The 15,207-nt window shown below is 36.4% G+C and overlaps 1 protein-coding gene across 1 annotated transcript; it reads right to left on the minus strand.

Moving 5' to 3' along the window:
* Positions 1–4,175: 4,175 nt before the first annotated feature.
* LOC112189173 (putative oxidoreductase TDA3) lies at positions 4,176–6,284 on the minus strand. The gene is made up of 2 exons (XM_024328442.2): positions 5,401–6,284; positions 4,176–4,675 (listed from the first exon to the last, which is right to left on the minus strand). The coding sequence occupies exons 1-2, from the start codon at positions 6,272–6,274 to the stop codon at positions 4,287–4,289; spliced, it is 1,263 nt and encodes a 420-aa protein (XP_024184210.1). The 5' UTR covers positions 6,275–6,284; the 3' UTR covers positions 4,176–4,286.
* Between the last annotated feature and the right edge of the window lie 8,923 nt (positions 6,285–15,207).

A 15,207-nucleotide genomic window follows, 5' to 3' on the forward strand; every position in this document is an offset into this window, starting at 1 on the left:
CATAGTAAGCGGGGATGAGTACTAATAGGCTAGCTAGCAATAAAATAAAATGACCCAGGTATGCTGGAGTAAAATCATACGAAAACCGAAAACCAATAAGATTTCCCCAAAATCTCGCAAATGAAAACACGACTACAGTTCCCAACCGTACTAAGTAAATCTCATGATAATTCAAATAAATCAACGACTTGTCCCATACACCAAAAGAAAACTCTCAAATCCATAACAAATAAGTGAGAAATAATAGATAAACATAATTCCCTCGAAAATCTCATTTTCGAACACCTTTCAGAAATCACAAATTGACGAATAGAAATATGTTTAATTGTGGAACACCTCAGAAAATAATTCGTCGAAAATCATTATAAATTGTAAATCCAAGTTTAAGCATAGAAAACTCACATTTGAAAATCATACTGGAAAATCCAATCAGTATTCCAAATAAATATTTCAAAACCAAATAATATCTGAAACTAATTAATATGCGTGACAATAATATGATAATTAAGTAAAGCATTAATTCAAGAAATAAAAGCATGTTTCATTATTTAAAACAAAAGTCTACTCACAGTACTATTTAGGCGACCACGCATACAGGTTTCTTCGTCGAGCAGTAGCTCGGTATGTCGCCCTGTACACATAATTATATTTCGTAAACAACGATTCGCAAAATAAATATGATTCTAAAATGAACCCTCGCAAACCAACATCTCCTTTTCTTCTTGGATTTAACCCAAACTTTTCTATCAACAATTATTCATGTTAACTTCCTTCCATTGGCTTCCCTCTAACTCCAACACTTCCAATTCACAATTTTTCTAATTTATTTTAAACACCAAACCCCAATTTCTCATCCAAAATTATACAATTTTACTTGGGCTAATACTAACACATTCTACGAAGTATGATAAAGCTTAAAAAGGATAAAAAATTGTTATGAAAGGCCGCCGGAGGCGGCGAAGCCGCGGTGGCTCAATGTGGCCGGAATTCCAACTTTCAAAATCTTCAAATTTATATGCAATATTATACTCAAAAGAAAGCCCATGAGGTAAGGAATAACTTTATACTTTGGGATTTCTCCAAATTCTCGATGGTTTGGCCGGAAATCGGAAAATAGCCCGAAAAAGCCAATCTGCTATAGTAATCGATTTTGCTTCGATTCTCTCTTCTCCGACCAAGATACTGTGATCCACCACCACAGGCGTGAGCAGGAGGAGGAGGCTGTTCTAACACGAGCTGTGACACGCCGTCAGGTGGCCGGACGTAGGTGAATCAATGGAAAAACCAGGAAACCCTAAGAAACGACGCTGCAATGAATTTTTTCTCCTTGATTCTCCTTTTATAGTCCAAAGCAAGCTACCAAACCACCATAGAATTGAAGAGGAGGAAGAGAACTTTCCAACAGTACATGTGGCGTCAAAATCCGTCGCCAGACGGAGGAGACATGATTGGAAGAAAGTGAAGGGGTCGGAGAAAGAGAAAGAGGGAGGAGAGAGAGAAGCTCGGGTAAGTTTCCGAAATGGAAACTTATCACAGTAACTCACCCTATTTTTAGAAAAATTACCATAAACAGTAACTTTAGTATTTTGGCCATAACTTTCGCATACGAACTCCGATTTAAGCGTACCACATATGCACAGACTCGGTTTAACGTCCTCTATGACTTTCATGAAGGAAATTTTCTCAAAAAATGACCCAAACAAAAAGTCAACCTTAGGACCCCCTAAAAGATTGAAACGGAGTTAAAAGTAAAAGTAAATGTTGTTTACTAACCGAAAAACTAGTAAACCGGTAACTTGCGATCCAAGATGTAACAGAATATGATACTTTGGTCCAACCTAGATAATAAATGTCAACTCAGAGACCAAATCATATAAATTGTTACCCCAACAATTAAATATAAAAAACAAGTCCCACCCTGGACATTAAAAGAAAGAATCCCCGAAACTCTATTTTAAAATACGTATTCATGAGCCTAAAGTAACTTCCAGCTACTCCCCATGAGTACAATGACAACAGACTAGAGTTCTAATTGATCGTATTCACTCACTTGGCCAAAGGTGTAAAGTCCCGATATATATGTTTGAGGTCACTCCCAGTGATCCCAGATCCTCAGGTCCTTGACCTTTAGATCAAAACATTTAAAAGCAGCCACTTGGGACCAAAATATTACTCAACTCTCAAAGGAGACGTCACAACTTGTGACTCTCAATCCTCAGACCCCCGGTCGTCATATCAAAACATTAAACAAGTCGCTTTGGACCCAAAATGTTAAAGCAAATCAAAAGGAGATGTCACCCCGTGACCTCCAAATCCTCAGATCCTAGTCGTCAAATTTAAAACATTTAAAATGGTCCCCCGGACCTAAAAATGTTACACAACTCTCGAAAAGAGAAATCACAACCTGTGACTCCCAAAACCTCAAGCACTTTTCAAAATAGTAGAAAATCTCATCTCCCACAACAATTGTTTCCCGAAAAGTCATATCACAAAACCACAATGAACCCACTCACACATATTGCTTATATCACAACAAAACCACCAATACATGTATATTTCACATATATATATATACACACACACACACACACACACACGTAGTCATACACTCATGAATGCCACTAATACGTACTATAGTTTGTAGTTAAATAAATAACTCCCAAAACGATAAAATAACTCTGTTTGTAAATGAACATTGTGAGATTACTCACCTTTGAATCCCTTTGCGTCTTCTATACAGAACAGAGACAACACATCTACAAAATAACCGTCCATGCAGAGTCGGCCCTGAGATTTTCAGGGCTCTAGGTGAACTAAAAAAGTGGGGCTCCCTGAAATTTTCTAAGAGTTTTAGCTTGAAGCTTAGCTTCTACATCTTTCCTTTGCGTGAGGCTTAACCAGGCGATGAGATACAAGTCCACTACTGTATGCAAAGCATCTAATTTTTTTCAATACAGGAAAGACATGTGCAAATCATTTGTTGATAACTCAAGGTTTAGATAGATCGTATGAAAGAAAGTCCCAGAAAGAATGAAAAACAAAATCAGAATCAACTCATAAAGGCACCAATCCAGCTAGCCAAGATTCAGTTACAATAACAAAAGTGATCAAAAAGAGAAACACAACTAACCCAGTAAGGACAAACCCAACAATCCAAGATTAAGATTTAAATAAAGCAATTTCAGTTAAAAAATCATGATGAACCAAATGCATGAATTCAGGAAAATATATTTACAAAATTTGCATATATAGATCGATAATAAGAACCTGAAGAGTTTCTTTCATATGTTCATCCTTTTTAGTCAAAGAGAAATTTATAAATTTAAACTAAATCCATCGTTCCTCTCCTTTAAACAAAAAAAAAGTATTGTTGATTGGAAAAAAAATTCTTGTTGCTTAGAATTGAGATTCTCCGATTCTGGAGGTGGGAGCCGGTGGGCTTGAGAAAGAACAAAAGTGGTGTAGAGTCAGAAGCACGACAGCAGTGAGTCTCCAAACATATATATATATATATATATATATATATATATATTTTACATATATATAAAAGGAGATGTAAATTTTTTGGGGGCCCATGAAATTGGGGGCCTTAGGCTTGCGCCTATTGGGCCTATGCCCAGGGCCGGCTCTGCGTCCATGACAACCTCGTCAAGTACCTAATCACATACAGTCTCATCTCAGGACACGAAACACAAAGCGATTAAAGTTCGAACACCCGTTTGAACTAAAACTATAAAAGTAATGCCAATCAAGGCGAAACTTCATCCGAGACTAACCAAAGTCTCTGAAACATTTCTACGATCAATATGACTACACTACAAGTCGATCAAACAGTTGGATTCTCACAGATGGAAAACCGAAATAATCAAAAACACTAAAAATCCTAAAATGCGCATACAATCTCCAAATACTACAAACCATATATCAAAATGCTCGTATCGACGAGTAAATGATAGTAGGTGAAAAAAACTGCCCCACATACGGCCGGACGCGCCGCCACAAATGGCTGCACGTGCACCGCATTACAGAGGCTGACCAAGGAAAGAGAAAAAGAAAAAAGATCATTCAGAGTGGTACTAGTGCAATTCAACCAACAGAACCTAAACTGATCATAAAATGTGTACATGAGCCCATGCTGAATTGGCCCACATTTCTGACCATAGAATGCACCTATAAACTTTCCAGATAAAAATGGAATTGAAGCTGTATTTCTCATTTACATGCAGATAGTGTCTATACCATTCATTATTTCATTACACTAATCCTTTAAATCTCTCTGTACCAGACTAACGTCTTAAACCCTTCTTCGCTATGGTGACAAATCTGGCTGGACTAAACCGAGTGAGATCGACAATGCTAGCTTGCCCATCAAGCACAAGCTCAGCCATTGCAGCACCAGTGGCAGGACCATTGAGAATTCCCCAACAATTATGCCCAGTGGCCACATAACACCCTTTAATCCCTGGAAGCTCCCCAATCACAGGCGCACCATCATCGGTACAAGGCAGGAAGCATGCCTGCTGTGCCTTGACCTCTGCCTCTCCTTCCCTCAAATGGCTTGAAACACTGTTTGCCACCCTCTTCAGTGCTTCTATCGATTCCAGGTTGCCCACTATTTCCTCCGGATTGTCTGGTATCTCTGCCTGAGACGACATCCCACATATGTACACCTCACCTGCCAATCCACAAATCCAATCAATGATTTAGTCACTACACTTGAAAAGCTTTTGTCAATTTGATATCAGATTAACCTTTTTGACTTAAATTATTGTTCTGAAGTGCTACGCATCCCTTTTGTTGCCGAATCTCACTAAACAAATCACATCAATTATTAAGCCACTACAAATACAAAGCCTTCATTTAGGTCACAACTCATGCCAGATTAGCCTTCTCAAGCTAAATTAATGTTCTGAAGTGCCGTGCATTGTTTTCTTGGCAAACAATAAATGCATATAGATGAAAAAATTGATCAAAGTATAGACTATTACGTAAACTTTCGAAATGCCAATCAAATCAATTGAGACAATGGATAGTTAGTTAAGATAACAATCCAAGATCCGTCGGTTCGAATTAATTAGACAACGATCCAAGATGTGTGATCTCTACCAGATTAGATAAGTGAAAATGCTCATATAGTCATTGTCAGAATAGCCATTCTGGAGTTATATAATGCTCTGCTTCTTGGCAAATTTCAAGAAGTTTAACCATTTAGTGTTGCTACTTGTCAAATACCCAGATGAGAACATTGATCAAAATCTCAACATTATCAAATGCAGTGATGGATACCAAGATACCAAATTGATAAAAGCCAAGTTACTTTACACATGTTAACCCAAAATAATTGAAATACGAATTCTCGTGTATACGAAAATCAACAAGGAAGTTTCGAAAATTTGGTACCTGTGGGACGTGGATACACTTCTGGGTCCAATGGCTTTCCTCCTTGAGCTGGGTAATAACTCAAGAAAAGAGCATGAGGTGTTATGGCCTCAGGTTCTTTAGGCCTTAACACAATGCTATGAGCTTTCAAACCATACACTCTGAACAAAGACGACAACAGCTCAAATTTCCCACACCACGGCCCAAGCGCCAAAACGACGGCGTCTGAGTTTATAGCCCGCCCTCCTTCCAACACCACCGAGTCAACTCGCCCTTCAACGACTCCAACCTCCTCCAATTTCCCAATCACCACTTGCACGCCGTAATCCTCAATCGCTTTGGAAATTAGGGTTCGGCAGAAGAGCTGGGGGTGGACCTGGGCCGTGGTCGCGGTGGTCCCGATCGTTCTCGGGCTCCGACCCGGCCCGTCGACCCAGTCCGGCAAATCGGACTTGCCCGAGTGAGGCTTGGAGGTCTGGGATTCGGTCACGGTGAGGCTGAGAGTGTTGAGCGGCCGGTAGCCGTAGGATGCGGGGCCGTCGAGCTCGTGAGCGAGCGAGCGGTGGAGATTGAAGCTGGCGCGGGCGAGGGACTCGAGGGGCCCGCCGTCGCACCAGTCGAGGGCGAGGAATCCGCCGGCTTTTCCGGAGGCGGCGCAGGCGACGGAGGATTTCTCGACGAGAGTGACGACGGCGCCGTTTTTGGCGAGGAAGTAAGCGGTGCAGACGCCGATTACGCCGCCGCCGCATACCACCACGCGCGGCTTCGGGTGAGAGTGAGGGTCCATTGGTGGTGATGCTGATGAGAATGATCGGATCGGAGTAGGTTCGGCGGTTCGGGTTGGTCGGAGAAATGGAGGGAGTGTCACTCTGAAGCTTAAAAGCGGTGGCGCCATGCCCGAGTATTACCAGTTTGCTATGTGATGAAGTGACACGTGGATTAGTTGTGGGCAGAAAATAGAGAAACGAAGGCCCGGATGAGAAAGACGGGTAATGGACTAGAATTTCGGCCCAATTACATTGTGTGCTTCTGTGATATCCCCAATTTGTGACAATGCTTTTGATTTCTATCATCAAATCTTATGTGTTCAAATTCAGCAGCTTCTTATTCCAATTGAGAAAAGTGAAGGAAAAAAAAATCGTCAGATTGATGATTTAAAATTCTCCTTTTAGTGAATCCACAAAAAAAAAAAAATCCAAGGAGATGCAAGAATTTAGATGCCATACCTCATGAAAACTAATGACATTGTATGCTTTGATTTCTAAATAGTCATTATCAAATCTTTATGTTGTATAGTTTTTGAGGGAAAAAAATTTCTTAAAGTCCGATTCTTTGAAAAAAGAAAAAGAAAAAAAAAAAATATATATATATATATATTTTTTTTTTTTGAAAAAAGAGCCGGGTGCGATTGCCCTCAAACCTTGATTAATGAAACTGCAGAATACAAAAGGGACATAGAGCCTTAACCCCTGATTACAATAAGCATCAAGAAAATGAAAATATGTTATATCTTCATCAAAATATTTCTTCAAGATTTACATTATAATTTTATTTTCATTGTAAGAGAAAACTTTTACAGCAACGATTTGACTCCCACACTTTTTAAGCAAATTATGTGCTATGCAACTTCATCAATTTTGAATAATAACATACTTTGATTGATTTGTATATATCCATTGTCAATCAATGATGTTGTGCGATTTTTTGTATTTACTTAGTGACATCAACGAACCAAAATTTCTTAAAATTTCACTGTCGGTACTTAGCCATACATGCACGGTTCTTAGTCACATTTCTTCCAAACAATTGTTCTTTCCTCTGGATTACCATTGGGCCAACCACCTACAATTCGTCTAACCTATGCGCAATTATTTTTGTAGCTAGGATGCAATTAGTCTATGAAATTTTCTATTGAATCAGTCTAATTAACTATTAGATAATCAAGAAATAATTGTTCACAAAAAAGTATCCTAAATATTATCTAGTTCAAAAAAATGATTCCTAGCTACCACCAAAGATGAAGAGCTTTCGGCCAATGGGGTTGGTGATATTTTACCTTTAGAAAAGTTTTTGTTTTCAACACACAATCAAAGGAACCCTAAACAAAGAAAGCAAAGAAAATCACTGTGCAAAACAAAATGGGTGCTTACCAGTTACCACAAATCATAAAGCTAAGTCAAGCAACGAATATTATGTAGGGTTGTGCCCAACAACATGATTCAAAAGACAACTGGAAATGATCGAAGAAGAAAAAAAAAATGAAGCAAGCAGTTAGAAGTCAGTATCAGAAGCAAAGAAACAAGGAGAAAACTCCAATAATTATAAAGCTTAGCAGCCACAAACGAACAAGAAAGTAGAACCATCCTAAGAGATATAGGTAAACATTAGACCCTACATTTCATTCCAAACCAACAAAGAATCGCGGAAGTGCTGAAGAGAATAGAGATATTTCATTGTAAATGTCCCTACAAGAAAACCAAACCCACCGTCCATTCATTGGCCTGAAAAATCATCACTGAGTTTGGCTCTGTTAGGCGCCTTTCTTGACTTGGTAAGTGTGATCATTACAGTACTCCTAATTGGTTTCCAACTACACAAAAGCTCCGGCAGTGAAAAGGGTCTGAAAGAAGAAAATAACTTGACGTTTAACGAACTTTTATTATTATTATTATTTTTATCAGTTCTTGGTAATCAAACTGAGATGCATGGTGTTGTTGCGACATTGTCTTCCAGTGTGAACCGTTCAAGAGTAGATGTTATCTGCCGACTTGTGAGTGACATGATTTGTACCTCATTCACATTTCCATCATTTATTGACGCCTCAGTGGCGGACCTAGAATTTCATATAACTAGAGGGGAGTACAAATTTTCTCTCTTAACCATAAGCATACAAAAGAAACTCAACCGAGTAGAAAAAGGGGCAATTGAAAATGAATTTATATTTATGCATGTTTTTACCATCTAATATTTTCTTTTATACTTGAGTGAGACAAATGAAGAACATCTACATATGTGTAATGAATGTGATCTGCGGGGGTCTAGATGTAACAAAATATTAAAATTTAATTATTTTGCTATATATATATATATATATATATCACCAAGTATATATATCAATATATGCTTGAAAAAAATTCACCAAGCGCATAAGCCCCCGCTCTTACTGGATCTGCCAGTGCGACGCCTTGTACACAAATGAACTTGCCTACATTAGACATGCATTCCAAAATGCAGGTGATGAAAATACTACACAGAGACATTGAATTGTGAATGGATTTGACTAGAAAACACATCTTGTTTGCATATACCGACGACGTACAACGGCAAAACCATTATTGGAGTTTGGGATGGGGTCTTGTTTCCAAAAGAAAGGCCATACGCACCTATCAAATCTGCAACTATATATTTTTGCTCTGAACGTACTGTCATCATTAACATTAATTCGATGGGTACATTTTTGGATTTTCAATTTCAGATGCATTGCATTGCATGCTTTTTGTGTGTGTGTGTATTGGTCTGAAATATATTACACATATTATGTATTATCTTTCTGAGTAGACTAAATAGTGCAGGCTCTGCAGCCATGAGCTCGCAGACCTCCAACCTAACCCAAGGCCCCAGGACAAGGGTACAAGGGGATCCAGCCGTTGTTGACAAATACCAAAAATCATTGGGAGGTTAAGACCCTCCAAATTCTAGTATATGTTTTCTTTCACGAGACTTTTCTTTAACCTAATTTTTCAAATTGAAAACTCTTTGGTCATCTGTCATAAAAAAAAACTCTTTGGTCATCTAAATATGAGAAGAGTTTGTAAACATATAAAACGTCGAATAAAACCAAAATAATGATTGATGATTATATCAAATGGTTAAATATTTACATTTAGTTTGTATCATTAAATTGTAAGTTCAGGAAAACTATCTCGATTTTCATAAAAACAGGAAGTCCTTTTGTAAAACCTCTCCTTTGTACATATTACAAGAAAGACATCAACTATGTGGTTATGTTTGTAATTAATGTAGTGATGAGCTTACTCTCCATAGAAGACACTTGAATGTCTAAGACATTATTTAAGTGCCTTGTAGGTACAATGCTTCATAAAGTAGAGAGGATATATAAATCCAATGCCAAGATTAATAATGGGGAGCAGTGTTGCTTAGATTCCATCAATGTGTCTAATTGCTAATTGCTTGGTTGTAGTAGGAAAGAAAGGGCGAAAGGCCACCAAGTTTTCAGTTGGAAATAAAGCAGAAAAGTAAGAGGATTATATTAGTTAAAGTCATCTTCATGTGTATCTTTAATCATAAGGTAGAACTTGGCCTTGCAAGGTGTGTTCTAGAAATCATATATAATTATTGGAGGCTTCATCTAGTAATTTAGTATGAGAAAAGCAAATATAGAGAATGAATTGACTACCCCACCCATAAACTCTTTTAGGAGTGATCCAGTAAAAGTATGGAATGTGTCATTGTATTTCCTCAAAGTCATGCATATATAATGCCATACAACTGTAAAATTTATCCTAGTCAAAATTTATCCTTTAAGTATGGCCTAATGATCCATAAGTAGGCTCAATTATCATACAAATGATACAAATATTAGCTTGTCAGAATTATGCACAGGTTCGGAGCATAATTTAAGTAGCATCATTATTCATATGTTATTTGTAGACATGTAAATTAACCGGATTCTAATTCATATTTGGTTTAGATCCGTGGTTATTAAACGAGTTTAGACTGAAAATTTGATTCATTAATCTGGTAATGATTCAGATCCATTAATTCATTTATTTAACGTATCAAACATGGATTTAGGTTGATATAATCTGTTAATAATCTGGTTCGTTTTTATACTTACTTTATTTTTTTAATTTTTTTTTGTAAATACAATATTTTGCTTACCTTAATGTATTGTTCTAGGAGTATTTTTGTTATTTAATTCAACATTCGCCGATACTCTTCATTTTGTTTCATTGTTATATTGAAGTTTTTTAGAGTGCCATAATAAAAAAAAGGGACTAATTTCAATCTACTCCCCTGAGGTTAGGGGTCGTCATCATGTTAGTCCCTCGAGTTTCAATTTAATCAATAACACCCTTGTACTCTCCAAATTCATCAGCCGTGTCCAATTTCTACTATTCCGTCCAATTTGGATCGTTAAGTATGACTTTTGAGGGTTAAAATGGTCATTTCAAGACAAAAAAAAACTATTAAAAAAAAAGAATTTTTTTTCTTCTGTTTTTTGCATTTTTTTTTTCTGTTTTTTTTTTCATTAAAAAATTTTTTTTCCCATTTTTTTTCTTTTTCTTCGCTTATTATTATTATTAATATTATTATTATTATTTATTTTATTTTTTTATAATTTTGTCTTCAACCTATACGCCACAAGTTATAATAGGTTTATAAAAACAAAAAAAATACTCTAGGTGGTTAAAAAGCCGCTCGCTGGTCTACGATATATATCTCCGATAAAGCGAAAATTTTAGGATATATCAATAAAATATAATAGGTTTATAAAGTGAAGAATTTTAGGATATATCCCCAATAAAGTAAAAAAATAAATACAGATATTTCTTCGCTGGTCTACGATATTTGTGGAACATCTCCGATAAAGCGAAGAATTTTAGGATATATCCCCAATAAAGTGAAGAAATATCTGTATTTTTTAATCATATTTTATAAATATTTCTTCACTTTATTGAGGATATATCCTATTATTCTTCACTTTATAAACCTATTATATTTTATAGATATATCCTAAAATTTTTCACTTTATCGGAGATATATCACAAATATCGTAGACCACCGAGCGGCTTTTTAACCACCTAGAGTATTTTTTTTGTTTTTATAAACCTATTATAACTTGTGGTGTATAGGTTGAAGACAAAATTATAAAATAATAATAATAATAATAATAATAATAATAATAAGCGAAGAAAAAGGAAAAATAATTGGAAAAAAAAATTTAATGAAAAAAAAAAACAGAAAAAAAAAATGCAAAAAAAAAAAATCTTTTTTTTTTAGTTTTTTTTTTTTGTCTTGAAATGACCTTTTTAGCTCTCAAAAGTCAGACTTAACGGTCCAAATTGGACGGAATAGTATAAATTGGACACGACTGATGAATTTGGAGAGTACAAGGGTGTTACTGATTAAATTGAAACTCGAGGGACTAACATGATGACGACCCCTAAGCTCAGGGGGGTAAACTGAAATTAGTCCTAAAAAAAATTAATATTATTACTGAAAATTTAAGAATATTTATTATAATAAACGGATCGGACTAGTGAACCGGGTACCCCTTTTTATGTCGGATACGGATTTGGATTAAACTATTAACGATTTGCTGACTTATTGGATTGGGTCGGGTTGTGTTATTACTAAACGGATTCGGATTTAGTTGATCCACTCCAATCTTGAACCATTTACAGGCTTAGTTATTTGTAACACTTTAGTCCATATCGAATTTAAGAATTTTTCGCACTGAGACAACAAAATTATTTTAACTTATTTTACTTGCTCAATTATTCTTACATTTTTTAACAAATTATCGAACATGGTGCTGACTAATACTTCAAATACAACTGTCACAATGGTTACAACTCCCCGCCAATAGAGCACTTTTCGTTAGTTGGTGCTTGTTAGAATACATTGCTTTAGTTGAAACTCTTGTTATTATTTCAGGATATGCTCATGATACTTATTGTAATATGGGGTTTAGGTACTATGTCCCCTCCCCCCCCCCTAATATATTCTGCAGTTTCATTAATTAAGAATTGATGACAGTCACACTAGCATTTGTTATAAAAATAAAATTAAAAATTAAAAAAAATTAAAAAAAGTCCACAACTTATATACATCTCTAGTTTTCATCGAAATGGCTCGGATAAAATTCATACCGCCTTGATAGTCTCTGTTGTTTATTAGTTAAATATGTTGTGCGATAGGAAGTTAGGAACTCTCTTTCATTAGGAAGCAGTGGAAATAATTTTCAAATATGTAATCATAATTAATCAGGCAACTGTTCTGGATATGATCATCTATAATTCTATAATTTAGTTTCTGCGTGATTGAATGTGTTTGACCATCTCTGTCATATATATATACGAACATGTCACCAACTAGTAGTTTTCATAATGCATGGAGTTATTGCTCATTATAAAAGACAATATGGATGATTTCATTCGCCTATGTACCTATTCACAGATATCTAGTGGAAGACAACTGGTAATTATATATCGAAAGGGACTGGATTCTGATCTGAATATATCATATCAGAGCCATATATGCATCAAGCAACTGTTGGCATTCGTTCATGCAAAGCTACAGTTAACTATTACCGGTAATCGCTTCATCGACCAGTCCTTCTCTTTATATATAATTGATTTGATTGGCGTTGAAGAAATGAACGAAAGGTTCAAACCTTGAACAAGAAAAGATGACGCATCATATTCTTGTGGGTCGTTTGAACTATTATTCCAGAAACAACCAAAACCTAATTTGCACAAGAACAATGAGGGTACTTTTGTATGGCCTACCACTAATTTACCACAACTATTGAGAGCAATGGACAATGATTTCTCACTATGAAAGAGATCGAACACAGCCAAGCTTAGAAGAAAGGTTGATTCTACAATAATTAATGTTTTTTTGCATCACATAATATGATTGTTGACATTTAGGTCTCGTTTGGTTCACGGAAAGAAAATTAATTCTTTAATCTTTCCTATGGGAAGGGAAATTAAATTTCCCAAAAACTTTCAATTTCGTTGTTTGGTAATGTAAGAAAAGTTATCAAGAAAGTTGCTAAAAAATTTGTAAATAATGTAATAAAATAATATAGTGTGGGAAATAAATGCAATGAAAGAAGGGGAAAATGTGATTTCTTTGAAGTTTGGAAGGAACCACTTTCTCCCTTATTTTCCCTTCCTTCAGGAACTGATTTTATTTCCTTTTGCATCCCAAACGCAAGAAAAGAACAAGTTTCTTTTCCTGATGTTTACTTTCCGCGAATCAAATGTGGCTTTATGTCAATTTCATTTGCTCTGTTATAATTTTAAGGGGTAAATTTTGTTTAGTCCCTGTAGTTTGTCTCCCTCATCGTTTCAGTCCCTAACTTTCTAATTTAATCTGAAAACTCTCCGACGTTACAATTTCCGTCCAATTGGTCCCCACCGTTAGGATTCCGTCAAAATCAGCCGTTAAATTGCTGATATGGCCATCCAAGCAATGCCAAGTCAGTAATCCAAATTCCTGGTAAGTTGTACCCCCTCTCATTTTACCCCATTGTTAAGCAAAAATTCCATCCAAAGTGAATTAAACTTCCACTCCAAGCCCCCAAATTCAGCAGCAACAAATGAGGCATAAAAATTAGAAACAACAACAAAAAAATCAGATTGCATCAATATCACTCCAAAGTGCCTGCTAGAGCTAAAAAACATTCAATTTCATGGAGAAGAATCAGTTAACCAAAATGTGAATCAACTTCATTCAAAATAGGACATTGTATTTGCAGTAAGCAATGAAAAAGCTCTAATTTACCAAAAACAAAAATTAGAGCAATACATCCACCATCAATTGTTCAAATATGACTATAATTTAGCTCTAATAATCTTAACAAAAAATTAGATCTAGTAACTAAGTGACATAGCACATAGTTGCACAAAAAGGGATGTCTACATTCAATTGCTGCCTATGCTAACCCAAGAGGTGTATTTCATTACCGTTTTCTATCTCCCGTACCTGACCTTTGTCTAATTCTTTGAGATGACTTGGTTGAAGTTACAGCCTTGTTGCTTGATGTGGTAGAAGCTTGTGGAGGCCTTGAACTTGGTGGGGCAGTTGTGGTTTGTTGAGGTCTTGAGCTTGTAGGTCTTGTTGTGGTATGTTGAGGCCTTGATGTAGTATGTTGAGGACAATTTTAAAAGTCAAATCATGCTTCACACAACCCAGCCACCATGCATATACCCTACTCAATTTCATTATCAATCAGCCACAAAGCAAACATCAATACCAGAAACTCGTAAAGACACAAATCCCCAATTTGTTTTGTTAAACCCTAGAAATTGAAATCAACAAAACCCTTTATCAACAACACAAATCATTGAAAAATGAAAATTTATACCAAAAACAGTTTCAAACTAACCCCTCAGAAGAATCGAACAACCCCCAACTTTTTCGACCAAGCCCTAAAATGTTCGAAAACATCAATCCATCGAAATACCGCCAAATTTGCATTCGAAACTCACCATAATCAAGCACATGATCCTTCTCCTTCTCGCCTTCAGCTCGGGGAACCCAGACATCGAGATTGTCTCCCACCATGTCGCTACTTCTACAGATCGTGTTCTACTTCGAACCGGGTTGCGTTAGTTCTTCCGTATTATGGCCAGATTTCAGTTTCCGAGTTAGGGTATTTGAATTTCTGCGGGATCAGAGTACGATTTATGGGTTTCTCGATTACGAAGGTAAAGAGTGTTTCCGTTTTTGGGAAATTTGAATTTTAGGGTTGGGGGGGGGGGGGGGGTGGGGGTTACGGTCTGGGTTAGAGTCAAAATAGGCGTAATAGAGATCATGGTCATTTAGGACATTTCACATTGCAACGAGCTTACGTGGCGCTGAGTTGGCATATAGTTTCCGGCCATGTCAGCCATCTAACGGAGCCGTTCGACGGAAGGGACCGATTGGCTTTAAATTGTGATGTCAGGGAGTTTTTAGATTAAATTAGAAAGTCAGGGACTGAAACGATGAGGGAGGCAAACTATAGGGACTAAACAGATTTTTTCCCTAATTTTAATTTTAAAGTTACACATAGTCACACAGACACTAAGA

Source organism: Rosa chinensis, chromosome 2, assembly GCF_002994745.2.
Source record: "Rosa chinensis cultivar Old Blush chromosome 2, RchiOBHm-V2, whole genome shotgun sequence".
Taxonomy (NCBI): domain Eukaryota; kingdom Viridiplantae; phylum Streptophyta; class Magnoliopsida; order Rosales; family Rosaceae; genus Rosa; species Rosa chinensis.